Genomic DNA, 27,530 nt, shown 5'->3' with positions numbered 1-27,530 from the left:
AGAGAAAGCAACAGGGTCAACTGATCATAGCTGGGACTTCTAAAGCTATGAGCCAAAATAAACCTTACCTGTTTTTAAGGTGACTATCAGGTGTTTTGTTACAGTTACAACTGACTAAAACAACATGTTAAAAAGTATATTTTTAAGGTGTGCTTTTTGTGTTTAAGACAGAACGGAACAGAGTCTGGATCACAAGTGGGCATTAGTTCTAAGTGGTTTACAGTAGGTTCTGGGCTTGGCTGGAGAGAGATGAGCAGGGAGGGATACAGGCCCCAGCAGCCTCTTTGTCACAGGGCTTGAGGAGACGGACCAGTGAGAGGCTCTGTGGTTGGAGCCCTATGTGCCTGCTGCTGTCCATCTTGCTGGGTGTTTCTCCGGGACAGCCCCAATGAAAAGGAACAAAGTATTGATACTCCTAATATTCCAAGTCCCTCCTGCTTGGAGTTCTCCAAGACATGTGGCTTCTTTGGGGAGAGATGTCAGGCCTGAGATTTTTCTTTTTTTCTTTTAGTTGTAGGTGGACACAATACCTTTATTTTATTTATTTTTATGTGGTCTGAGGATTGAACCCAGTGCCTCTCAATGTTCTGGGCAAGCGCTCTACCACTGAACCCCAGCCCTGAGATCTTAACAGCTTGGTTCCCCTTCCCCAGCACAGGACAGGAGAATGGGCTGTTGGACCCAAACCCACGCTTAGAGGATCAGAAAGAAGGCTGGCAGGAAGGAATCTGGGGTTTAGCTCAGTGATAGAGTGCTGCCTTTGTGCACAGAGGAGGAGGAGGAGAAGGAGGAGGGAATTACAGGAACAGGCCTCCAGGAGCCAGGCAGGCATCTGCCAGGAGAAAGGGATGGTGGGTTTGGTGGGACTGACCACCAAATTTCCTCCTGAAATTAGGAGGGAAAACTCTACTCTTCAGCCCAAGCCCTCGTGGGGTCCCTGTGCTGCTCTTCACCGTCTTCAAGACTCCATCCTGTGAGATGCGTCTGCAGGTGGCCTCTCTACAGGACTCTGAGCTGTGTCCAGGGCCTGCTGCAACCCTGGCCACACGCAAAGGAGCTGCGGGAGTGGGCCATTGATCCCAGGCTTCCTAAGTGCCTGCCTTGTGCTGGGTACTGACTCCGGAGCTGACGATGCAGCTGCGAATCTGATGAAGACTCTGCCTTTCAGGAGCTGATCTCCCAGGCAGCCCAGCCCTTTCCTCAGATCAGTCTGAAAGACACTTCCCCCAGAACCATCTGGCTGAGCATACCGGTAGCCCTAAGAGACACTAAGCCAGGAGATGGACCAGACTCTGGACGTCTTGGCCTTTATTTTCGCATTTTCCCCACATGGCCGCTGGGGGGCAGCAGGAGACACTGAAGGGGAGCGTGGGTCAGTCAGCAAAGCCGCCTCTGAGTTCCCATTGCCTGGACCGCAGATCTTGAGCACAGCGCCTCACCCACAACATGAAGCACTCCTCTCTCCTGATGACCTGTGACCACCGTTAAGGGACTGGTCACCAGAGATGACTCAGTCACCTGAAACCCAGAACAGTGGTGGCATGTTCTGGGGACAGTAGATTCAGGCTCTCTTGCTGTGCACTAGGTCTGGGTGGGGTGCCTCTAAGGCTCTCCCAATCCTGAGGACAGGTCTTACCCTGTTGGGTCACTACAGACACCTCCTCCCTGAGCAGTGTTTGGGAAGCATGTGTGCAGAGAACTTAGAGACATGCAGCCACTGCATCGTGGCTGGGACCAACCTGAGGTGGCATCCCCTAAACCTGCCCTAAACACCTGCTACTTGGAGCAAGTTCTTAAGATGCCATTGTTGACCCAGGGACCCATAGATGGGGTATCAGGGCTCAACCCCCAGATGGCCTGGATGGGAAGAAGGGAGGGATCCACCGAGCACGTGGGGATGCATGCTGGATTCTTGGGCTACTTTTTTCCCTGAGTTCAGACCTGGCCTTGGCCTCTGGCAGCTGTGAGCTGGGCAGAGTTTCCCGGCCAGCCTGCCTCTTCTGTATGTATTTACTGGTTTTCTTTAAATGTTCCCATTACTCAGGCCTCTGATGGGCACTGAGACAGAAATAAATCCCACAAGGCAGCCCAGCCAGAAGCCGGGAATCCGATTCCCCCTCAAAGACCGGAAGAGGCCCCTGTGCAGAGCATGCCAGACCACTGTGGCCCACACACTCCACATGGCCATGAGTATGGCCACACACCCCCATGCATACACATGTACACATGCATACCTCTAGACACATTCCTTCTGCAGGCTTCACACACACCACACATGTGAACACTGATGCACATACTAACACTTGGATTTGCTTCATGTGCAAACTGACTTCACACATTCACACACATCTCAGTGTGCGCATGCATGCCTTCATACACACACTCCCTGATAAAAAGGCAGGCGCACATCCAGTTGTGACCACATTCTCTGGGGTTCCAGCCTTAGCCATCTTCAAGGTCATAGAAGGTGGGAGGATGCGGCCAGCTCTACACCGCTCAGGAGGAGAGTGGCCTCATGGGAGCACAGGCTTAGGGCTGCCAGAGCTTCTGAATTTTTAAGAGAAGCTGGAAAGCTGAATTTTTATGTGAAATATCCTGATTTTTAAATGTTGGCTCAAGATGTTGAAAATACTGTGAGGGCCAAACCAAACATGCCTGTGAGCCAAATTCCACCCACAGGCGGCATTCACAGACCACGGGTCCACACACAGTCACACACACACAAATAGACATACGTACACAGAGACACATACAAACAAAAATAGACACACTGGTACATACACAGTCACATACAAACACAAGATACAGGTGATAAAAGCATGGACATATATAGATGCACATATAAACACACCAACACAGGTATACAGACAAATAGAACCACAGACACAAATACAGGTACGTACACACTACAGACACAAACACACTGAAGCCAACACATGGCACTGTCTTGCTGATGTAAGTGAGCTTGTTGGGGGTGGGTAGTGTGATACTGTGGCCTTCAGGCAAGGACCAGAGGGGGCCTGTGCCGACATTATCCCCTGACTTACAAATGCTGGAGGGTGCTGGGACAAGTTGGTTTGGGCTGTCAAAAGCATAGTGTGACAGGGAGAGAGGGCCTTGTGTGCTAGGCCCTGGGCCCATAGGAGCTGAGAAGAAGGCTTGGGGTGGTCAAGAATTCATCCTCCTCCCAGCTGTGACCCCTCTTCTCTGTCACTGGGAAGCAAAGCCAGCAGGAACCCCAGGGTCCCGTCTGCAGAGCTCCCCACCAGAGCCACGACCACGGCCCCACCCTCAGTGGTTCTGTCTAGTCACCATGCTGGGAGACCTGCTGGAACCCACAAGGCCTTGCAATCAGCCCCCCAAAACCCAAGGCTGAGAGTAAGGGCAGGGCCTGAAGATGCATAGTAAGTGAAGGACCATGAAGAGGCCTCATAACCCCACCTTTGGAATACCAAGGCCAGAAAGGGAGACTTGAGTCCTGGTCTTCAGCCTCCAGATCCTGTCTCCTTTCCTGCTGAATCATCTTGGGGATGACTGACCATAGCCCCTGGATGGAGAGAATCAGCCCATAATCCACACTCGCCACTACTTGGTCTCCACTGCCTGCCATGGGCATGATGCTGAAGAAGGAGAGAACCTGGGGTTGTCTTGGCCTTGGAGCCTGAGAGTCTCAAATCTGCCCAAGGGAAGGGTGAGTTTCCTGATCAGGCAGACTTATTGGGGAGTAAGGTGGGTACTGAGACCACTCGGGTCAGGAGATATGAGCAGCACCTGACCTCCAAATAGAGGCTGAGGCTCAGAGAGAGTAGGTAGCATGCCCAGGGTCACATAGTGCATACCCTGAGTCAGCCTGGGCCTAGGTCCCTGCTGGGCTCTGAAGCCCCTTCCTCCTCTGTCCTCTTGTCCACTTAAACCAGCCCCCGACCTGAGGCTTGTTTCAGTAGGCCATGGTAGGCTGGGATCATTCTCCTAGAGTCAGCTAAAGAGGCATGGGGGCAGGGAGCCATGTGCTCAAGCTGCACACAAGTCCCATATCCAAAACTCCCAAGTTGTCACTCCCAAGTTGCTAGACCTCTTTAGACCGTTTTTTTGTTTGTTTGTTTTTATACTGAGATTGAAACCAGGGGTGCTTTACTACTGAGCTACATATCCAGTCCTTCCCCACCTCCTCCTTTTTGAGATAGGGCTTTGCTAAGAGAGAGAGGTGACCACCTGGCTCCAGCCATTGCTAAGTTGCCAAGGCTGGTCTCAAACTTGCAATCTTCCTGCCTCAGTCTCCCACACAGCTGGGATTACAGTGTGTACCACTGTGCCCAATGCTGACCTCTCTTCTAATTACCTAGAGCAGAGCCAGGATCCTCTCAGAGCCCCCAGGGAATGTCCCTCCCAAACCTCCAAAGAGCTCAGCCCTCTTTCTTTCTGTCTACAGTCCCTCTGTCCACCTCCCCAGGTGAGGACTGAAGAGTGTGGACCTGTGCACTCTAGGTTGTGCGGGGCCCATCTCAGTCCTGTTCTTGACAGGCTTGCCAGGGTGAGGCCTCCTTTGATGGCTCTGGATCCCCAAGACTGCACTCTGAACTGAGAACTATGGACTCCCTCAACACCCCCTTGAGGTTGGGCATGTGTTCGAGAGCTGCCCAGGAGTCCCCTGAAGGTGCTTTCTTTCCAGGCCTTCAGGAGTCCTTCTCTCAACCTGAACAGGGGGAGATGGGCCAGAGAGAAGCAGGGCTGTCCACATGCCCAAGACAGGTGGGAGCTGAACTGGCCACCTCTCTGGGGAGATTTGGAGTCCAGAGAAATCTGTGAGGTCCCAGACACTGTACTAAGGGGCTGAGGTGTGGGGGTCTCTGCACCCTCCTCCCTGCGTGCCCACCAGTCAGCTCTGCTGGTGTTTACGTGTTCCTTGTGGCTTGGCTGGGCTGTGGGGCCTTGAAAGGAGAAGTGACCACCTGGCTCCAGCCACTGCTCAAGGCAAACAAGGTCCTGATGGTGTGCCAGGCCTGCTGAGGGCTCCCACTTCCTCTGCCAACACCTGGACAGCCTAAGTGGGGCTCAGGGGCCTCTCTGAGTAAAGGCCAGCCAGGCCCCAGGGAATCCAAGTCCGAGGTAGAAGACCTGGCCCAGAGTCTGGGACTGATGTGAGAGGTCCAGTCCTGTCCTGGACATCCAGTTAGGGGAGAATGGTGCCCCATCTGAAGGGGAGACCTGGCCCCGTTAGGTGCAAATATCTAAGCACGGAGAGCCAACTGGATATGGTAGGTGTCCCATTCCATTTGGGAGGATTGCCCCTGGCCCAGGGATTCCAAGGGGCATTTTGTTCAAAGAGGAAGAACAATCCTATCCAGAGTTCTTCGTGATGAAGGCTCCCAACACCATCTCTTCACCTGGCCACCAGCCACCTGCCTCCTACCAGGCTACCTCTCCTCTGACCTCTATGCAGCCTCCTCTGGCCTCCACATCGGAGTGGGAACTCTAAACTGTGGCTCTGACCTTGTTGTTCTCCCTCTAGAACTTCCAGTGGCTCCCCATATCTGCAGGAATACTTGATGCTCAGTATGGCTCAGTGGCCCTTCAGAACCTGGCCCATGCCCCTCTCCTATCATTCCGAGATCACACCTTAAAGAGCTACATGGATACATTAGGCCTGTGGTTGTTTGCCCTGCCTGCCATTGAGCAGGAGGGCCAGGTATGACGTTGCTCAGCATATGTCCATACCACCCACCACCTCGAGCTTGATGTCTTAGACCACATGACCCCCACCTTGCCCCCAGTGGATGGGTGTCAGGCTATGGGAGGTGAGAGTACTCCTGGATGGTAGGTCCATGGACAGAAGCAACGAGGTCTGAGGCAGGGGTGGGCCAGGTCCAGGGGGCAAATGAGGTGGTGGGTGATGTCAGGTGGGATATTAGTGACTATCCTGAATACATAGTGGGTGGATGCATCCACCCTACCCAGCCCTCTGGGCTCAGACTCTTGACTCCCCACAGTCCCTGGTCTACCTCTCACTTGCTTGCCCTGGCTTTCCGTCTGGCCTCTGTCTGCTTGCTGGAGGCATGTCAGCTCCAGTGTAGGGGCTGGGACTCATGCATGGTAGGGCTCCCTGACTGGACACCAGAGAGCCAGAAAAGGTTCATTTAGAGGCAGGGCCGTAGGCTTGAAGGTGTGGCCAGGGACCTGAGGGATCTGCTGTCTTCCTGGGGTGGGTGGGGGCAATGACTAGAGGCCAGCAGGCAGAGGAGCTGGGTTGGAGGTGCCTGGGCTTCCTATGGGCCTGGGTACGAGTTGCGGGAGCAGCTGAAGTGGCAACAGTGTCAGAGGAAGGCTCAGCCCATTCCTACACAGGTCCAGCTGTGCTGTGTGTGGTCCCTGAAAACTTGAGCCTTTCTGGTCCTTGAGAGAAGTGTCTTCAGGTCCTTCCTCCTCCTCAGGTGATGAGACTCAAGGACCATTTGGGGTTCCTTGCCTTTCCCCTACTCTGGGAGTGAGTGCCCTCAGTACTTCCCCATGGCTCCCAGCCCCCTCCCTCTTGGAGTGAATCTCCAGTTCAGGCCACAGGAAGCCACACACCTCTTCCTTTTCCTTTTTTTTTTTTTTTTTTTACCTTTTTCCCCCGTGTTTTCCTCCTGGCCCAGCCCTGAATGGGCAACCATCCAACCACTGTTCTCTTGGTCCATCTGTCCAACCATCCATGTCCACAGGTCCAAGCCCTGGTGCCCAGTCACATGACTGTCTCCCACTCCTCCTGTAGCAGTGGGGGTGGCCGCTCAGGCCCAGAGGCCTCCTCGTCCAGGCCTGAGCAGGAGCCATTGAGGAATCCGTCCTCCTTGGGAGCTGCCTTGACAGTTGGTGTGGTATCGAGGGTCTCGAGGACTGGGGCCCCTGGCTTGGCATGGCCAGGCAGCTGGGAGTGGCCATTGGTGGTGGCGGCAGGTAGCAGGCGGGGACTGAGGGGCAGACCGAGTCCTGTGCGGGGACCTACGTTGGTCACACTCGTGTGAGACACCATCGGACCGTAGCTGTAGCTGCTGCTCCCGCTGCGTGCCTTGCGTTTGAAGTCCAGTGCCAGTGTCCAGCGGCTCCAAGATTTCTTGATCTCAGCCTGTACCTTTGGGCAGTAGAAAGGTGTCAGTTAGGTGTGTCCTTAAGCCTTCTGATACATGTCCCCCTGTCCCTGCCTCTGTAACACCCAGCCAGCACTGAACGAACAGGGGACTACTAGAAAATTCCAAGGCCAAATCAAATCCCACCATCCTCAGAACATGGCTTGACTGCAGCTGACTAGCACACCCAGAGTCCACAGGGATCAAATGGCCCCAAACGTGACTGTGCCCTTCTGTTACAGAGAATTCACCCGTGGGGCTGGGAAGACATTTGGCTGTAGCAGAAATCCCAAAACCCACAAATCCTAGCATATTCTACGCCTGAATCATCTGAAAAGACCTCTCTGCCTTCAGAATGTTCTCAGGGAAGCTCTTAGAGGAGCAAAGAACAGTGCAGAAGACTGGGGGGCTGAGACCTGAGGAACCCCGAGCGCTCCCCATCGCCCTGCCCTGCCCTGCCCTGCCCCAGCACTGCCTCCTGCTTACCTCACCATTGCAGAAACAGTATATGATGGCGACAAAAAATCCCTGTGGGGAGAAGAGTGTGGGATCAGGGCCACCTCCCTCCCCCACCAGGCCTCCTCCCTCCCCCATGGGCCTTGGGTAGGACTGCACACCTGGAAGGAGTTGAAGAGCATCTCGTAGTGCATCTGGATTTGCCAGAGCGTCCCTGAGACCTCCGTGTAAGGCAAGGCCATGAAGACGGTGTAGTGCACGCCAAACAGTGGCATGAGCACCAGGGTGGACTTGAGCAGCTTCCTGGCAAGAGGACCAGGAAGGTCAGGTCACGACCCTTCCCCTCAGCAAGCACTGCCACCCCCGCTCTGCCAGTCAGGCTCTAGAAGCTACCAAGGGGCCCAAGGCTCTGGCCACTGTAGGAGAACAACACAATTCACTCGGGATGGCTACCGTCAGGAGGCAGTGTTATTAGGGCTCCTTGGTTCTGAAAGGTGTTCTAGAGTTCCCTGTTTCTGGACCCCACTGCCCATTGGGCCCTTGAGCTCCCTGCAACATACTCTTCGAAGGGAGGTCTGGGTTTGTCTGATGCTCACAGAGCCCAGCTCTAGTGCAGGGCTTACTACCAAGCGGGATCTGGCAGGGCGGGACCCGTCACCACTAGGCAGGCCAGGGCCTGGGGTGGGACAGTGGGTGGGGCCAGGGGGTCAGGAGCTCGATCCTTCCCTTGAAACGGGCTCCTTCACGGGGTCTCTGACTTTCCTTGTATAAACAGACCCTAAACTCCACCCCATGTGGTGGGCAAGGCTCACCGGTATTGCTGCCGTGTGTCACACCGGCCAGCATTGGTCTCCCGCAACTTTGTGGCAAGCACCCGGATGATGTTGATGAAGAGGATGAAGTTGAGCTGTGGGAGGGAGGGAGCTGCATCTGGAGACTGCACCCTAGCAGGGTGGGGCAAGGACTCTCGGACCCACGGCCCTGCCACAGGCTCTGCTCTGCCACTGCATCTGTAGGTGGCTCTTTGGGCCCTCAGTTTTCCCATCTCGACTGGAGTAGGGATCAGCTGGTCCTCAGGCCTTTGGGGCTCAGGTCTCTGAGTCCAAGGAAGCCTCCATATGTCCCTGTCAGAGGTTGGTCACTGGGGACAGTGCCCACAATACCACCCATCCCTGCTCACCACTACAGAGGCCAGGATGGGCACCTGGATGATCCACTTCTTGTGTCCAGAGCTCAAGTCCCAGCACCTGAAGAAAGTTGAGGCATTAGCCCCTAGCCCCTCCTGCACCCATTCTCAACCTGCCCATAAAGGCCTTAGGGTTGGCTTATTCTGATACCAACTGTCAAGGGCACAGGACAGGGGTATTGCATGAGGCTAGGCCTGAAGCCACTTTTATAGGCCTCTTTGGAAGTTATCTCTTGTGAGCCTGGGGGATTCCTGGCTGGAAGTGGTCTGAGAACTAAAGCTGGGGCCACTTAGGGTCAGGGTTCAGGAGAACTCCTTGTATGCTTTGCAGAGGAGGAGGAGGAGGGAACCAGGGGTGTTTCCTGGCCTGTGTCAGCACCCCTGGCCCCTGTATCCAGCGGAACCTACCCAGTGTTGGCCAGGGTAGCTCTGACACCAACCCATACAGCCACGAAGACGGCAGGCAAACCTGTGGGCACAGAGGTGGCACTGTGTGAGGGGCTGTGGATGGGGCCCTCAGCCCTCTGACCCTCAGCTTACTTCCTTGCTGTCCTGACCCCTCACCCTAGGCACAAAGGCTGCTTGATGACAGAGCCACACTCCAGCACCTGCTGTCCTAACAGCCTCCCGGCAGGGCTCCAGCCCTCAGGACCCAGCTGGGCCCTCTGCCCCATCTTGGTTCTGAGTCTCCTACTTGTACCTGTGCAGGCCTGGTGGGCACATGGTGAAATGATAAGGTACGACCAGCTTATCCATGCCTAGCCCATTATTTTTTCCCATCCCTTGAGGCACATGGCTCTAGGCTTGGAGCTCCCATAGAGAGGGAGATTGTGACCAATATTTTTCTGTCCCAACACCTAGGACAGTACTCCTGACCCTCCCAACCTGGTTTGTGAGGCCCTAGCCCTCATGGATGAGGTTACATGGGCTAAGAGTTGACCTCCAGGCTAGGTAGAGGCCATAGGAGAGCCTCCAGATGTCCTGGTCTCGGTCAGCTCAGATGACAAAGGAAGCTCTGAATGAACTTCGCCTCTGGACAAGGAGCCTGATCCCTCCTCCCTCAACTTGATTCTAGGCCTGGTGCACCCTTAAAGGGATAGGACATGACCTGGGTTTATAGTAAGAAAAAGCTGTGACATTCCTAGGTTGCAGGGTTCTGTGTGCTCCTTAATCCAGGTGTTTCCAGCTCACCTACACACCTCCTATCTCACAGCCTGTTCCAGTTCCTGAGACCAGACCCAGGTCTCCCCAGCTCAGGGGCTTACCATGGTGAGGTCAGGGGTAGAATGTGTGCCAAGGAGCAGGGAGACTGTGTCTATTGACCTGACAGCCTCTGGGTGCTGAGTGTGGGGAGGGCTCCAGCCACCCGGCCCACCCCTCTGCAGTCTGGCCAGTCGCCCCGGAGCCCAGCCAAGCTCTGGAGCTGCCAACAATAATGGATAATTATCGGTAACCGGATCCCAGAGCCTGTGGGGGGCTGGGAGGAGTGCAGAGTCTCACTCAGAGTCTTGTTTTGTGCAGGGGCTGCTGAAGCCCAGGTGTTGATGCTCAGCTGTTGGGTCTGTGGCTCTGGATCATGGACCCCACCTCCTGGTGAGAGGATTTGGCAGGGTAACAAATGCTGGCCCTGACCACCAGGCTCAGGGTAGAAGGAGGCTCCAGACTCCAACTTGAGCCCCATGCTGACCTCTGATCCAAGATCCTACTCTGATCCCAAGCCAAATCTTTTTTTTTTTTTTTTTTTTATCCCCCAATACTGGAGATTGGACCTTGGGTCTTGTACACATGAGGCAAACAAGTGCTCTGCCACTGAGCAATATCCACAACCCTTTTGGTTTTATTTTGAGATATAGTCTTGCTAAATTGCCCAGGCTGGTCTGGAACTTGCAATTTTCCTGCTTCAACTTCTGGAGTAGCTGGGATTACAAAATTGAGCCACTACTATAAACTAAATCTTGACTTGAGAGTTCCCCTTCCCCCTCTTCTGGGCTGAGCCTCAACCCCAGGTAAATCTGACCCAAGGTAAGCCAACACCAGATGAACTCTGACCTCTGTCCAGTTCTGTTCCCTGAGCCTGGAATGGGGTCAGTCATAGAAGGGTTGGCAGGGCTCCCACCTACTGCCCCCATCAGGGACAGGACATGATGCTGTGTGGGTGCCTTACCCTCTGTGGTGCCCTCTCACCCTGCCCACCGTCCCTGGCCTGCCCTGCGTACCCCAGCCGAAGACCGTGAAGCCCCACAGGTACTTCTTCTCTGAGAAGAAGGCCATGAAGATGAGGCTGTGCAGGTACAGCCCCTCCACCAGAATCCAGTAGTAGTTGGTGGCCAGGAAGTAAAGGAAGAAGGTCACAGCCACCCGGCAGCCCGCCTAGGAGACCAGCTGGTATTAGCCAGACCCTGCATCAGGGAAGTCAGGGCTGGGCTGGGGCTTGGGAAGGGAGAGCAGGAGCAGGGCTGGCGCGCGGGACAAGTGATACAGCCAAGCAAGCCAGGAAGGGGCAGGGTGCAGCTGGGGTAAGGGTGACAAGATGGAGTAGCTGGTGTCCTGGGCCGAGGCCAGAGGAGCACTCGAGGCCCTTGGCGATAGGGCTGGAAGCGGAACTGAGTGGCGCGAGGGTCCCTGTGAAGTGGGTTTGAATGACCCAATGCTAGGGGTGGCAGCTAGGAAAGGGCCGGGCAGGGCGGGCTCCCACGAAGCCAGTGGCGGCGCGGGCGTGGGCCTCACGGGGCACTCACGTAGCCGACGGCCGCGGCGGCGGGCGGCGGGGGCGCCTGGGCGATGATGTGCAGCTCTTCCTCAGTGAGGCGCTCGGCCTCGTCGAGCGTGAAGCCGGAGTAGAGCACTGCGTCCTTGACGAAGATGCTCGCAGCGCGCAGCATGAAGGACAGGAACATGTGCATATGGATGTAGTTGCGTGTGCAGTGCAGCCGCCTGCGGGCGTGCGACATCACCGTGGGTGGGGGCACAGGGATGCACGGTGGAGGGAGAAAGCTGGGCGGTGCGAGGTAGGTAGGGGCATCCCGCAGCGGAGGCATGAGAGGAGAGGGATAAGGGAGATCCCGGAAGATCCCCGAAGATCCCCAAGCCCGGCCCCACCCTGGACCACGCCCACGCCGTCGCCCCGCCCACCTAAAGTAGGCCAGGATGAGCACAGCCACGGTGAGGGAGGCCAGGGACATGGAGTAGCCCACGGTGTAGATCATGCCCAGGCGGTCAAATACCTCCTGTGCAGGTGGGGAGAGAGAGAGAAAGGGGGCTCAGGGTGAGCAGGAGGGTAAAAATTGCTGGAGGAGTCAAGGTCAGGCGTCGGGGTGAGGTCAGGGGTCACCAGTGGGGCCGGGGCGGCCTTACTGGTGTCAAGTTGGTCAGGGGGAAGATTCGCACCCGCTCTCGAGTCTCATTGGTCATGAACTTGAGGCACTCGCTATAGTTGGCCCATGTTCGATTATGCCCAGGCACCACTTCCCAGCTCCCATTTCGGTCGCAGCGCCTGTAGGCATGGCCTGTGGGTCCGCGAAAAGGTCAGGGCAGAGAGGTCTAGAGCCAATAAGGCCCTGAGCTCCAAGCCCTGATATCCCTGTGGTCCACATCCCTAGCCAGACTTACCTTTGTGATTGAAGTCATAAATGTAGTCAGGACAAGGCACAGCTACCACCTCACCTGGTGCCCCCAGGGGCCAGCATACGATGTAGTCCCACTCAGGCAAGCAGGGACGCCCTGTACCCCGAGACAGACAGACAGGGTAGGGAACACTAAGGTTAAAACCCAAGGAGATGAACACACCTATTGTTGGTTCCCACCAGGACAAATGTGCCCCAGGACCAGAAACTTCAGACTTGGAACATTCTGGAGAGAATATATGGAGTCTTCTTGCGGTACCCTAAATTCACCTAGCCTCAGAATTTACTACAGCCCCTATGATGCAGGTTCTGGCACTGGCCCCATTTTCCAGATGGTCTGGAAAAGGCCAAGAGAAATGGGTGACTTGCTGAGGTCATATGACACAGGACCTTGCCCCGGTCGGACCCAGGTTAGATTCTGCTCCTGGCCCCACATTTCAGGTGTACCTGAAGAAGGGCAGTTCTCAGACTAACTTTCCCTCAGCTGGTAGGCTCATTATGTGACCTTTTGCCAGGGACCATGGACAGAAGGAAGGAAGTCTTCTTTCTAGTGCCAGCTAAACTTCTAAAGTATTACCGACCTCACGCAGGTGTCTCCATTCTCTACATTTCTGTTTTCTTATTGGGAAGTTAGGGTTGACCATATCAGTCCATGCTTCTACCACCATCTACGTCTACCCCAAGTGTCTGCTATGAGACACCCACGCCACTCATGAGGGGCCACGACCCACCAAATGCAAGTATTAATGGTGAGATTTGAAGCAAGGTGACATGCCCTATTTTGGAGTCTTGGCCTCACTACCGAGATGCTAAGTGACCGTGGAGGGTCCACAGCCTGTGGATCTTCCACATTCCACACCCAGCTCACAGTCTCCTTCTCTCCCCCTGTAGAGCTCCAACCACAGGACTCTCTAGCCTCCCTGGAAGGCTGCCTTGACGGCTGGACCCGCCCAACTTGGTGAAAGGCTCTCTGTCCTGGGCGCCATATTCTCAGCCCCACCCAGCCAGGCCCACAATTCCCTCTGGTCCCAGGGGAGCCACAGGGTGACCACAGGCTCCCAGATGTGGCCCATCTGGAATCCACTGCCCACCCGGCCGGTTCTAACTGGCCCTGTGGCCACAGCCTGGGCTCTGTGTTTGTCTCTCCTCACCTCCCTGAGGGACTACACAACCCAGCTTCTCCCTCCCTCTTTTCTCCCCTCCTTCTCCCACTGTCTCTGCCTCACGCCTTGGAGGCTGCTCTACTCTCTTGCTCTGTTTTCTGGCCCTCCCCAGTATGTATGTCCCTGTATCTTCACATAGACTCCTAGACCATTGTTCTTGCCTCCTGGTCTTTCCTCTCTCCCTGCCTCTCTAATCTCCTAGGATTCTCCACCTTTTCTCTTTCACTCCCTGGGTGGGGCTGCAGCCCTGGGTCCACTCTTGGGGTGGTGTTGGATGAGTCCTTTGCCATGCACATCTCCCTGGGTCCTGAGTCCCTCCAGCTCAGCTGCCTGCTCCTCATGCTGTCCCCTGGTCCATCTCCATACACCTTCTGCCCTGTTTTCCTGGGGAGGGAGCTGGGCCTCTTATTTTCCACATGAACTCACATGGAAGAGGCAGAGCAGCAGGGCAGATGGGACCAAGCCGATGTCAGGAGGAGGCATAGGAGCACAGACATACCTCGGCGCCTGCTGCCAGTGGCCACCTCCTTTTCCTCCTTGGACTCAGGGTAGAGCTTCTCAGATGCCTTCTCTTTCCTGGGCTTCCCTGATGTGGATGCGGATGTCCATCCCTTATCTGATTCCATTATGTTGGCTGGAGAAACCAGGGTCATTACAGCCGTTAACTGTGCTCCAACAGCAGATTTCGGGTACCCCCTGCCTCAGGTCGCCCGTTGTACAATAGGAGCCGTCCCCTCCCTAGTCTACTGATACCCAAATTCTTAGGAGATCTGAGACAAGGGCAAGGAAATCTTTCATAAACTGCAAAGTATTTGTCAGGTGGAGAAGAAATGAGGACAGAGAGCTGGTCAGCAAGGGTTCAAATGGGAGTGAATGCCATGTGGGATCACAAGGAGCAGAGGTGGTAACCTCCTACCCAGGAGTCAAAGGCAGGCAGGAGTCAGAGCCACCCAGGAACAAAGGGGCCACCAGGGGGCGCACAGTAAAAGTAGAACCCCTGTGGGGTTGGAGGGGGAATCCTGTACTTGGGGAAAATGAAGTCAAAATCAGGGCAAAATGCTGTGGGGGGGGGGAGGCTGGTGGTGAGGAGGACATAAGCAAGGGGTGCAGTTTGTCAGGAATGGACAGACAAATCCCTCTCCCCCATCCTCTGCCCTAGGATATTTGAATGAGGAGTTTGCAGCTTACCTACCCAGATCAGATGCCCTCTACCCAGCCAATGACCTTAGCTGGCTGAGTCATAGATACTCACCCCTATCTCTCTGTCCCCTTCCCATTTGGTCCCATGGACCCTCAGTTCTCCCCACCCTGGGGTCCTTTGTCTTACTCTCTGCTCGGGTGGCCTCTTTCAAAGACCTACCCATCCTTCTGGACTTGGCTTGGACAGCTTTTCCCTTCAGGAAGCATCCCAGCCCACCCTACTGGGAACTGGTATGCTAGCCAGAGCTCTGATCCTGGCTTGCCTGAGCAGATCAAACCCCCCCAGGGGCAATCTGTCCTTCGACTGCCTTCACAACACCCTACCACAACCTGAAAGAGGAGGCCCACGAAATTCTGGGTCCATCCTGCCAAAGGCTCTTTTCACCCCTTCTTTTTGAAGGAATGTGTGTGGGGCAAGGATGCCTGCAGGTCTGAGGGCTGGCAGGGCAGCATGGGGACTGGAGCTCAGGACTTCTGACAAGCTGAGGACCTCCTGAGCTTGCTGACTTAACCTGGGCCTGACTCACTCCATTTTTGGTCCTCACTTTGGCCCGCTGACTTTCACAGGGCTTACCCCTGCCCAACACCTTCAACCCTGTCACCACCTCTGCATCCTTGGCCCCCATCTTCGTGCAGCCCTATCCCCACCTGCAGTCCGCAGGACTTCCTTGAGCAGCTTGTCACACTGAGCCTGGGCACGGTGCAGCAGGAAGATCTGTTCCTCCTTGGTGAAGACGTCATCCGCGTCCACCTGCCAACCCAAGGGTCAGATGACAGGCAGCACTGCTGGGCAGCAGCAGGTCCAGGGCCATCCCACCCTCCAGAGGGTCCCCCTTTCCAAAGGTCCTCGCTCTAGAAGGAATGTGGAAAGCCTGGCACTTGTGGGAAATCTGTCTTATGTAGCTTCCATTTTACAGATGGAAAGCTGGGGCTCTGAGGGCTGGGGATTGCCCCATCAGAGGGAAAGGGTGAGGGCTATCCCCTGCCTGTCCACCAGTAACCCTGCAGGCTGCATCCACTGAAAATCTGTCCCATCCATTCCCCTGGGAGCATGGGAATGGATGGAATGTCCCAGGATGGATCCTCATAGGACCTGATGGCCTTCTGGGATCTGAACAGGGACTGGGGGTGGGGAGGGTTGGATAAGGAGTGTGAACTCTGGTGAGACAACCCTAGCTTGGATTCCTTCAAGTTCTGGGGCTCTGGGAGACCTTGGGAGTCACCAGTTTCCATCCTGGCCCAGCATCCCAGTTAGTACTCTTTCCCCAGTGAAGTCTGAGAGCCCTCCCCCTCCATGCTTAGGGTCTCAAGAGGGAGAAGATGGAGGAATTGTTGGCAAGTGGCCTGTGTAGGACTGCCACATTGTGTGAGTCCCCTTCATCCTGTGGAAGCTCCCTTCATCAAGCTGTCCCTGTGTTTTAAGATGGACACAGGATGTTGCTGTTGCTGTCCTCTCTTCTGGAATGTTCTTCTTTCCCTTCCCTCCACTTGCACACCCACTGGAACTCACTGGCATGATTTTAAGGAAGGAAAAGGGAACATCCGGGAGTAGGGTGGGTTGCACCTGGGGCAGGTACCTGGTGGGAGGGTCTGAACTTCTGCTTTCTGATTTGGGAGGAAGAGATTCAGAGGGTGAGCCCAGTATGCCCAGGAGCAGCCCAGCATTCCCATGAGTGTGACTCACAGGGGTTAGTGCATCCCCTGAGACCACTGCCCCAGAGATGGGGTCAGGATGCCCTTGGACATCCCAGCTCCAAGTTTGGGACCGATCTCCTCAGACCACAGGGCATCAGGGCAGGGTTATGACCACTGAGGGCCATTCCTCCCCCCCCCCCCCCCAAAAAAAAAAAAAAAAAGCTACGTCCCTTTAGACTCTACAGAGCACAGCCTCAGCCTGTTAGACCCTCAACCGGCACAGCTGCAGCCCCTCACACACTTCACAGCGGGCCGGTCCCTCAGTGTGAGCGAAGGGGTGCGGGCGGGAGAACCAGGAGCCCGGGAAGGAAGGAGGCGGTCGGAAAGGGACTTGGAAGGGGCGGGCCCAGCCGATGGGGGCGGCGGGCCGGGTCAGGGAGCCTGGCTGCAGGGAGAAGTTAATTGACCGCGTCTCTTGGCGGCAGCAGCGAGAGCTTCCAGGCCAAAGAGTCTCCAATTGGCTCCACAGGGCTCGGGCTCTGCTGGTTTCACTTAGTGCAGGAGCGTGTGCATCCTTGCGCGTGCGCATGTAAGTGGCCGCGCACATGCTGTCTGGCCGGTGTGAGCCTCCTTTCTGTGAGTTCTCACGTGGGGATTGCCCAGCAAGTCAATTCGGGAGTGGTCTGAAGTGTCTGGAACATGCATGTGTACATGTGTTTGTGGGCAAGGTCCACGTGTGGACTGTTCTTTAATATTCATGTCTCGGCTTCTCCATGTCTTTGGAGTTTGAAGGAGACACTCGGATCTCATGTGGACCCAATGCTCATGGGCCCCCAGGAAGGGCGGGAGCAGATTCCCCTGTGCTGGCTGCTGGCCTCACAACTTCTCTATCCTCCCTGCTCTGCCCACTACAGTCATGGTTGAACAGACCGGGGCAAGGTGATGGGACTTGCCAGGATCCAGGGGATTTGAGACTAACCTGAAACACTCCTTGTGCCTCTGATATTGAGAATTCAGACTGCTGAAAGTTCTGATCCTTGTTACAGTACTCATTTGCTACCATTTTGATCATTCCTAATAATATCTTCATCGTTATCCACCCTCCCCATCACCACCACCACCAACACCACTGGCAGCACAATTACCACCATGAATACTAGTACTACTATTGATGTAACCTCCACTACCACCATCAGTACATCAACTGGTATCATTGCATCACCATATCCACCAGCACTATCACTACCACCTCTACCATGACCACCATCTACCTCATCACCAACACTGCTAGTACCACCAAAGACTACACCATCACCAACGTTACCAGCATTACCTCCTGTCCACACCTATTGTCCATTCCACCTTTGCCATCCTCTTGTCCTCATTCCCTTCCCATGTCCATCTCTTTGTTATCCCTTCCCCTTCTGCTAACTAAGACAAGCAGAGAATGCCCCATGGTTTCCTGGTTAATGGAGCACCTGAGCAGCTGACCAAAGCTCCCATCAGTTCTTGAGGACTTGCTGACACACCAGCCTCTCAGCAAAGTGACAAGCCCACTGAGGTGACTGGGGGTTACAGATGGTGGCCTAGCCTAGGGGAAGGCAATCATGGGGTGAAAACTGGCCAACTGTTTGGCAGACTGATGACCATTAACTGATCAATGCACCTTCTCGCAGGCTCAAGGGTCTGCTCAACATCCACCTGCTGCTTCAGCTCCACCCTCTCCATGGCCAACAGGCCACAAGCCCCTTTTCAAGAGTCTTGTGTCCAGGAGAGGGAAGAGTGTGCACTTTCACACCCCATGGCCCCTAAACTGCCCCTGGCCTCTCTGAGCTTTAGGACCCATTTCTCTTTCACCCGATCAAGGCAGAACAGTCACTGCAGCAACAATGCAGGTCAAGGAAGCACTTTCTCAGGGAGAGGAAGTGGGCTTCACAGCAGGTGCCACAGAACACAGTTCCCTGACTAGAATGTCCCCCCCACCCCATCCTTCTAGCTACACCCTCCCTTCATCTGAGGAGATTCTGCAGCCAGCACTGGAGCTCAAATCCCATCTCCTCCATCACCTAGCTGTGTGTTTTTGGCAAAGTTGCTTAACCCCCATGCTTCAGCTTTCCTGTAAGTTCAGGATAATAATAGGGCAGTGGTGAGGATTAAATGAGGTACTTCATGGAAAGCCTGGGCAGGGGCAGGGCTCAAAAAAGCTGGTTGCTATTCTTGCTACTGTTACCAGCAGCACCATAGAGTCATTCCTCCCAGGCCACATGGGTACCTTGAAGCCAGGGACCCTGAGTGATGGGTGTGACTGTGTGGGTGACTGAGTCCAGGGGGACACAACAACAGGTAGATTAGTTGTGAGGTCTCAGGGAGAACCGGGGCCATGGAATATTGGAGATTGTGCTAGATAAGGTGCACCTGGCTAGCTTTTGGGGTATAAGAACATCCCAATAATTCCCTGCATTTCTGGATCCCCCTGGACTTACACTAGGATTGAAAGTCACTGCCAGACCCCCTCAAGTTTGACCTTGAAGGGTGCCTCTTCTGCCTCTGTCCTACCAGAGGTAGCCTTATCACTTGGGGGTGAGGGCGAAAATGCTGACAACGGTGACTCTCCTCTCAGCCTGGCATTCCCCCTGCCTGCCATTCCCTTCCCTTACCCAGTCACCTCCTTCCACTGGAAGAGTGCTGGCTGGCTCAGATCCAGGTATGGAGGACTCAGACTTGCTCTTAGATCCAGAGTCTGCACATCTTCAGTCTCAGGGGCAAGGACGGAGGGACTGGGGGCTGGGTCTTTGCCAGGGGGTCACTTAGTCCACACTCACCACTGATGGGGCCACCCAGCCCTGGCACCAGGGGTCCTGCATCTTCCCTACCCCCTCTGTGGTCTTGGAGTAGGGGAGAGGTGACTCCCCATCATGGGGCTGAGCTTCAATGTTCCCCACTGTAGGGTATCTTCTCCATTCAGCCTTCCAACATGGAGCCTTTCTGTGTGCATATACAAAATTTGTGAACATGCAGGGGTGACATGACCCAATCTTAGCCCTAAGCTGGCAGAACAGGGTGGAAGACAGCCAGTGTTTATGAAGTTTCAGGCAGGGTACAGGTGGGGGCTGGAAGTTGGTCCATTATTTACAAACACAGAAGCTGCTGTCCAAGCAATGGAGCACATGTGGTCAAGGGTGTGTTTTGTCTTTTTCAGCGATGTGCTCACTATCACCTCTCCTAATAACCCAGCCTCACATCCATTCTGTGCCCACAGGCAAGCTGTTCCTTCCAACTCAGCTCACAGGGAGACCCTACTGAGGAAGGCATCAGAGCTGGGGATGGCAGTGATAGTGGCAGAGTGGTTGGAGGTCAAGGCAGTGGGTAGCATGTCGAGGCTGGTGATTGTGATGTTAGAGAGAGCCCAGTTCACACCATCATCCAAAGGAGGGCTACTCTTCTCACTTCCTCTCAACCTGCTAAATTCTACACGTTTGCTGTCTGAGAATCAGGCATGCGATAATTCTCCCCCTCCAAACACACATGAAGGAGGAAATAAATGGGACTCTTCTTCAGCTCTGACAACGCTGCCTCTGGACAAGGGTCATTTTCTATTGCCTGCTGTTCTCCTGAGGATGACTTCTTGGGTCCTGTCATCGTCTTACCTGGATCAGCCTGCCCGCCCCCCCCTCCCCTGGGAGAGGGTGCTTTGCTTCCTTGCTCACCCTTGGAAAAAGATCTGCCTGGTGTAGGATGTGGCCTCTCTGTCTGGTGGCACCTGCCACTGCCCCTGGAGATGGAAACACAGACTCATATCTCTGTTACCTTGCACCACATCCCATTTTACAAAAGGCGACACTGAGACACTGAAGCCAAGAGAATAGTCAGAAAGAGAGGAGGGTCAGGAATGGAGCTAAGGTGCACTTTACACTGAAGCAGCAGCCCTGGAGGAAGGAAAAGAAAAGAGGAAATATCCAGCCACATGCGTCCCCTGGCACCAGCCACAATATCATATCATCTTTCCAGACTCCTTTCGGATTGCATCCTTTGCTGCATCAAGTAAGTCTCTTTTTGCAAACTCTACAGAGGTAATTCAGCAGTGGAGGTGGACTCTAATTGGGCAGAGGACAGTTGGGTCCTGCCTAGTGTTAATGGCGAAGAGGTTAATGGTCCCAGCAGTCAGGAGAAAAGCTTGGCTAATAGGAGACTCTCTGGTGACCTCGTGGCCTTCCTGCACCCCTCCTCCAGGTCCACTACTGGGACCTGTGCTGGCATCCCTCCAGGTTTGCCATGCCAGCTGGCTAGGGATTGCTCCCTCGCTACCCTCTGTCTGGCTGGCCCAAGCAGGCTGGGACGGACTCCTCATCCCACCACTGCTGACAAGTGCTGACTTTTCCTCCCCCTTTCCAGGCCTTCCTGAACAGGCTGCCTGTGTTTGGGGCTGGGAGGGGTTGGGGGGGGGAGGCACTGTGACGGCCTCTTATCCCAGCCAGCCAACGTGGCCGCCTTTGGGGCAGGCAGTGGAATGGAGCCTGGGATGGTGGAGTTGGCTGCTAGGATATGGTGGATCTTCACAGGCAGCCTCTACCTGGCCTGGAGAACCAAGGCTCAGGGGGATGGTATAGCCTAGCCTTCCTCCAGCCTAGTTAGCAGAGTGGGATCCCACCTTTGGGCAAAAGGCTAGCCACAGAGTTGGGATTCTTAAGGGTCAGGAAGTCGCCAATGTCTTTGGTGGACTTAAGCAAAACTTTGCATCCTCTCTTCGTTACCTGGTATTCTGCAGACAATTTCTGCAAAAATCCCACCCTACCTTTTATATTTTCTGGGGCTCTCTCTAAAATAGCTGCTTTCCTGATGTGGTGGCTGGACCAGGGAGTGTCCCCAGAAGGCCCACAACAGGAATCTGGGGGAGGCCGCTTGACGCCTCATTAAAACATTCCGAAGAAAACCCAAGTTCCCGGGAGGGCTCGGCCCCCCTCCTACTGCTCTGTGCACAGGCAGTTCTGGGAGCTGGGGAGCAGGGAGGCAGAGCATATGTTTAAGGGCAGGTGATATAAAAAGCTCCAACAAATCAATACAAACAGGATAAATAACCCATAGAAAGACGGGTAATGGCTCTGAGCAAGCTCTCCAAGAAGATGAATAATAAAAAAGTGGAGAGTTCAAAAATCACTGGCAATCAGTAAATTAAAATGACAAGACACACCACTTTCACCTATCAAAATGCAGACGTGAGGCTACTCTGCCTAAGGGGTAACTACCTTAATATGATTGAATGCAATAAATTATTCATATTAACCCTCTCTCTGTTGGCTGTGTTTGATTTCTATCCTGGGGGGGGTATCCCCAGGATACCAATAAATTGTAGAGGTGCAGCAAAAGACCCTCCTAATATCCTGAGATGGAGGGTATAGGGAGGGGGCCCTCCCATCTTGTCTTGGTGACTATAAACTGGCACAAGCTTTTCAGAGAGCAATTTGGCCATTCCCATTAAGATTAAAAAATGTGCTTGTTCTCAGACCCAGCAAAGACAGTAGGAAATCCAGAAATATCCCACTGGGAAGTAGTCACATAGGGACCCAAGAGGGCACTTCAAGGATCTTTTCTGCATGGAAAGGAATACCTCTCTCTCGCTCTCTTTCTCTCTATCTGATGCACACAGACACATGTTTGCACATGCACACAGAACAACTACAGAGAAACAATCTAAATGAACATTCCTAGGCATGTCGCATTTTGGAAAACTTTGCAGCACTTAAAAAGATAGATTTATATTTTCTGACTGAAGATCTTCAAGATACACCTTAAAGTAGTAAAATTCATATGACAGAGCCCTATCTAAAAACTGATACCATTTATTTAAAACAATCAACCAAACAGAAAACAACAGGACAAAGCTTTCTCCTTTATATGTACATAAGAGGTATTGTTTAGAAGCACAGGGAAAGAGGTATGGAGGACTTCCCCACCCACCCACTGTTAAAAAAAATGATTTTTGTAGAAGGGGTAATTTCTTATTTAATCTGTATAATAAGAAAGAACATATGTATGTCTTAGTTATAAAATGTTTTAAAAGTAAAATAATAGAAGCATTTCATTTAAAAAAAATAAAGGAAGAGAAAAAGAAAGAAAACTCATGAGCTGCTCTTGCGGGGAGTGAGGATCTCCTGCCAGGAGCAGCTCTCTCCCTGCTTTGTAGGAAGGAGCTGAGTGCAGAAGTCTGAAGACCTGGGTTCAAATCCCACCTCTTCCAGACCTACTAGTAAAGCTCAGTGCCCTCTCCTGTAAAATGGCTGGGCAGACAGATGCAATGAGAACATACATGACTGTTTTTAGCTCAGAATATGGAGACAGTCATTGCTCAGTACATCTTGGTTCTTTTTTGTCTAAAGCAAGTACCTTGGGCAGACTGGGAGCGATCCTGCACTCCTAGGCTGTGAGGCCACACCAGTCCCTCCCGGGTTCTACCTATCTGGAGTCACATTTAATACTCAAAGCCTGACCCCATGCTGCACATGTGTCTCTCCCACTGCTGTTTCTTCTCTGCATGCATGTGTGCTGACAGGCATCCCCAAAGGCAAGACCACCCTTTGCTTCCTTTTCACAATCTATGGACCCATCCCTTCCTCTAAACTTCAATCCTCCCAACCCCCTGCTACTTTCCCTTGTAAGGAACAAGATGGACCAATAGAGAATGGCTGCAGTTAGTATTCTCCCAATTGGAAGCTCTTTGGCCCCTTAACCAAGATCACTGGAGAAGTGGGCTTGCTCTTGCTGCTGGTTGGGCAGGTAGCATACAGGTATGGGTGACTCTGAGGTGGGTGAGTTTGGGGGAGCCAGTACAGATCTGGATGGAACAGTAGTCCCCAGGCTCAGGAGAGGGAGCTGGCAGGCTGCCAGCCTCTTGTTGGTTCTGGTTGAGCCCAGGGGGCCCACAGGACTTTGGTGGAGGGTGAGTAGGCTGCATCTCTGGATTTTGGACCACATTCCCATGCTCTGAATCAGCGCAGGTCCAATAAACTCATACCCTAACCATATCTCAGTCAGACTCCATGGGCATCTCTTCTATCTTATCATCAGTCTTGGGACAGGTCTAAGCCCTTTTTTATTTTGAGACAGGGTCTCGCTAAGTTGCCAACACTAGCCTTGAACTTGCAATCCTCCTGCCTCAAGCTTCCCAAATTGCTGGGATTATAGGCATGTGCTATGTCCAGCAAAGCCAGGAAAATTCTTTGCATATACTTCAGCTTCCTAACAGAGTAGTATGGGGCCCTGGAGACCCTTATCACCACACATATAGAGGCACAGGGCTTAGCACTTAGTTAGCATGAGATAAATAATGGTCACAGTGGTTGTGTAATTTGGTTAGTTAAAAAATAGGGATAGTATTTTCCTCAGAGAGTTATTGGGACGATTAAAATAGTTAATATGTGTAAAGTGCTTAGAACAGTGTCTGGCAAGTAGAAAGTACAGAAGCATTTATTAAACACAAATAAGAAGACAGTATTAGACCTGGGTGCACATGTATTTATGACACACACACAACTGTGCTTCTGCAAGTCATGTGCAGAGCCACAGCTTCAGCCACTGAACACAGATACACACAATTCCACAGACTCAGATGAAGAACATGCCCAGAGTCCCTTAGGGCCCTGCTCTGTCCAACACACAGGTATACTCTCAGGACACACTCACTCATTACCCTGTCAACTCTGTGCACGCATACGTGCACACACAGAACTCACTGAGGGAAGGTTGGGAAAATGGCTCTGTCCCTTGGTGTTTTGCCAGTGCTTGGAGAACCTCTGCCCAGGGTGCTCAGACCCTCCTAACCTCAGTCTCCCAATCTACAGATCCTTGTATGAGGCAAAGTCTTTGGCTTTGAGGGTCTGCTAGAACCATATTGTGAGGACATAAGCACCAGTAAACGGGGAAAGCTGAGAACTACCTCAGATTAGGGCAATGCTAGGTAAAAAATTGTAAAAAAAATTGCCCTTTTTTTACAGATGGGGTAATTGAGGAGTGGAGAAGAATAGCCTAAGGTCACATAGACATCAGGCAGAGCTGGAGGAATCTTAGAGCTCCTGCAAGGTACAGAGCCATTGCTAGTCAGACAGAGGAGACTGCTGCCTTCTAGCCTCTAAGAGAAGGCAAATGCCCCGACCTGGGCACTAATGGGGGCTGGTGGGAGTGGGCAGCAGAGGCCTTAAAGTCAGGCACACAAGCCTACAGCTTCCTCAGAAATGGGCTGATCTCCTGGGACGGAGCTGCTGCGGGATATGAGTGAGGGGATGGAACATTTCCCCTTCCCTGGAAATTGCCCCAGAGTTTGGCCCCTGGATGAGGTGGTGATCCCCTTTAGTGTCTTGGGTGGGCTGTCTGCCTGGACTGTCTCCCTATTTGTATCTGTTCTGGGTCTGTCTAACCCCCTTGCACTGGGGAGCTGTCGGCCCCACTCCCCTTTGTCTGTCGGTCTCCCCCCCCATCTCTCCAGCTGTCTCTACCATGCTGTCTCCTGGTCTCCACTCTTAGGGGAATGCAGAATTTCCCCAGGGGTCTCCTCACTTACCAGAGTCCCCCTAAAACAATTTATCCTGCAGGAGTGTATGGTGAAGCCAGTCTCTTTTAGTGAACCTCCATGACACACCACACCCACCTCCCTGGGCAAACAGCTTCCACTCTGGGTAAAGCTGGACATGTGTTTGTGCTTGTGTGTAAGCGTGTGATAGTGAGAGTTGGAGAAGGGCCCTAAATCCTACCCCTTGCTTGGGTGATTCTGACCTCAGATCCACAGCTATCCAGGATTGCATGCAAAACTCGCAGGAAACAGGCCCCCAAAGCAGTCTGTGGAACTCCACATCCAGAGCCAAAGCTCTGATCACACTGAGCTTTTTGCTGGATCACACTGTCACCTTCCAGGGAGACAACTAAAATGTGTGCTCATAGGGAAACCCCAACCACAAATTTCCAGACCCGGGACCCCAAACGCTGGCTTCAGAAATAGGGAGACTTCAGGCATATGAAACCCACGGTCCAGACATTCCAGAGAGAACAGGAACCCAGGATCCTGGGTCAGAGACGAGCCCCATCCAAAGTTAAGGATACTGGAAGCACCCAAGTCTCGGTGCTATAGACCCTCCCCAGCGACACCAGAGCAACTCCTAGACTCCTGTCCTGGAGGGCGGCTAGCAAGGGACTTACCAGTGCGTATGCGGAGCTGAGCACCGGGCAGCAGAGCAGCAGCGCCAGACCGGGTGCGATCCGGGCGGCCCCCATCGCCACCGCCTAGGGCCGCGTCCCTCGGGGCAGCCGCCGCGGGCCCTGGGGGTGGTTGGGGGTGCAGAGCAGCGTCAGGCCGGGCCGCCCCGCCCACGTCCCGGCCTAGGGGACCCCGGCGTCCGGGCGGCCCGAGGCCCCGGGGCCCGGCGCGGGGCCCATGCGCCAAGGGCGAGCGAGTGAGCGAGCGCAAAGGAGAGAGGGAGGGAGGGAGGGAGGGAGGGAGGAGGCAGCCTGAGGCCGGCGGGCGGCGGGCGGGCGCCGAGCGCTGCGGAGCGGCCCGTCTGCCTCGGAGCGGAGAAATCACATCCATATGGCCGGGCCCCCCGCCCCCGGCCCGCCCCTCGTCCCCCTCCCGCGCCGCCTTTTCTTTCTTTCTTTCTTTCTTTTTTTTCCCTTTGGGGAAACTGGGAGCTGTGGCTTCGCCCCACGCCCAGTGGGGGAGGGGCGGGGGAGGGGTCGGGGTCGCGGTCTGCGGGGGGCGAACAGGGCTGTTATTTTTAGCTCCGCGGCGGTCTGCAGTAGGGGAATTGGGGCGGGGCAGGGGCCGAGTTTTGAGCCGCGCGGGGCGTGCAGCTCGGGGATGCGATCCCAAGTTTGCAACGACACTGAGCCCTCCGGTGTTCTGACCTCCAGCTCCCAGCCCCTGGGTCCTTCGGCACCCTTAGATCCTCATCCCCAGTCCGCCGCCTCGCGCACCCCCTCCCCATCCTCTGTCCGAGTCCCGCCTGCGCCCGCGCGGCAAGAGCGCGCCTGCGGCCCCGACGCTCTGTCAGCCTGTCTGTCAGTCCGTCTCCAGCTCCCCTGGCCTTGGCCTCCGTTCTTCCAGCAGCCCCAAGCTCTGTTTCGGTCACTCCCTCGCTCGCTCCCTCCCCTCCCCCTTCTTTCTCTACGAAAACATTTGCAAGTTTCCAAAAAAGCCACTGAGCTGAGCGGCGCGGGGCTGGCGGCTCCATCGGGCTCCGTGGAGGCGCCGCCGACCGACTCCGAGACAGAGCAGCCTGGCCATCTGGCCAGGCCGGGAGTCACCCTTGCCTAATTCCGGCCTCCTCCCCTGAGCTCCGGCCCCCGGCCCCGACTTACTCCGAGCGCGCCGCCGCGGCCCCCGCCTTGCCATGGGTGTCGGGGCTCCCCCGACAGCCTCCCTAAGCCAGCGCCCCGTCCGCGGCCCCGGGGGAACTTCATGGAGCTCTCGGGATCCCCCCCTGGCCGGCCTGGCCTCCAGCGCCCCCCGCCCGGCCGCTGTTCGGAGCCGCCGCCCGCCGCGCGTCCCTCGCCTCGGCGTCTGCCGCTCCCCCTCCCTCGCGGCCCGGGCGCCTCTTCCCTCCCCCGCGCCTTCCCTGGGCCTCCTCCCCCACCCCTTCCATCGCCTCCAAAGCGGTGTACGGAGGGACAGAGCGGAGCCAGCTGCCCTCTGCCCCGGGACATTTCTCCGGAGGCCGGACCCGGGGTCGTACAGCGGCGGGATGACCGTTGTCAGGGAGGTGGGGGACAGGGTCTGGGCAGCTGACATCGGGGCCTGAGAACCCAGCCCGGGACGCTGCGGCCGCTTCATGCTCTCCTTCGGGAAAGCACGTTTCCTCATCCCACCCCGATCGCCCAGCCCCGGCTGTTGAATAGGAACGCTCAGCCTCAAAGCAGGCCCCGGTCACCAGAGGATTCCCTGGGGAGGCCGCCCAGTACTCTGCGCGCCTCCGGCCGCGGCGCTATCTAAGCGCCCTTGGGGCTCTGGTTCTGGCTGGGTCGGGGACCCTGGGGAGGCTGCTCGGCCTCCAGCCCTAAGCCTGGCTTGGCCGCCGACGCCCTCCGGTCCCGCCCCGCCCTTGCTTCTCCCACCTCTCTCCATCCTAGGTCCCATTCCTCGTCCGTAGGTCTGCCGGCCCCTAGACCTGCTGCTGTCCCTGCCGGG

General features: G+C 54.9%; 1 protein-coding gene across 6 annotated transcripts; it reads right to left on the bottom strand.

Annotated features, from left to right (window-relative positions):
• Positions 1–6,219: 6,219 nt before the first annotated feature.
• Pth1r (parathyroid hormone 1 receptor) lies at positions 6,220–27,163 on the bottom strand. Of its 6 annotated transcripts, none has more exons than XM_071609553.1 (16): positions 26,705–26,819; positions 25,547–25,666; positions 20,071–20,135; positions 15,377–15,479; positions 14,028–14,162; positions 12,352–12,462; positions 12,097–12,248; positions 11,875–11,969; positions 11,481–11,676; positions 10,959–11,112; positions 9,151–9,211; positions 8,737–8,803; positions 8,369–8,463; positions 7,718–7,859; positions 7,587–7,628; positions 6,220–7,105 (listed from the first exon to the last, which is right to left on the bottom strand). In XM_071609553.1, the coding sequence occupies exons 1-16, from the start codon at positions 26,736–26,738 to the stop codon at positions 6,719–6,721; spliced, it is 1,959 nt and encodes a 652-aa protein (XP_071465654.1). In that variant the 5' UTR covers positions 26,739–26,819; the 3' UTR covers positions 6,220–6,718. The 6 variants fall into 6 exon arrangements, with proteins under 6 accessions (XP_071465654.1, XP_071465661.1, XP_071465664.1 ...); XM_071609560.1 differs by having other exon boundaries at positions 12,130–12,248; XM_071609563.1 differs by lacking the exons at positions 20,071–20,135; positions 26,705–26,819 and adding an exon at positions 27,079–27,163 and having other exon boundaries at positions 6,221–7,105.
• Between the last annotated feature and the right edge of the window lie 367 nt (positions 27,164–27,530).

Source organism: Marmota flaviventris, chromosome 1, assembly GCF_047511675.1.
Source record: "Marmota flaviventris isolate mMarFla1 chromosome 1, mMarFla1.hap1, whole genome shotgun sequence".
Taxonomy (NCBI): domain Eukaryota; kingdom Metazoa; phylum Chordata; class Mammalia; order Rodentia; family Sciuridae; genus Marmota; species Marmota flaviventris.
Note: the sequence above shows the minus strand (reverse complement) of the source record. Positions and strands in the feature narration are given on the sequence as shown.

What these genes read in the sequence shown, in the direction of transcription:
- Pth1r (XM_071609553.1), bottom strand. Translation starts at nt 26,738, where the DNA reads ATGGCAAGGCGGGGGCCGCGGCGGCGCGCTCGGA. An exon ending in AGGCAGATCTTTTTCCAAGG is followed by an intron (nt 15,480 to 20,070) that starts GTGAGCAAGGAA and finishes TTGGGTTGGCAG; the next exon opens with GTGGACGCGGATGACGTCTT. An exon ending in ACTGTTTCTGCAATGGTGAG is followed by an intron (nt 7,106 to 7,586) that starts GTAAGCAGGAGG and finishes TACTGCCCAAAG; the next exon opens with GTACAGGCTGAGATCAAGAA.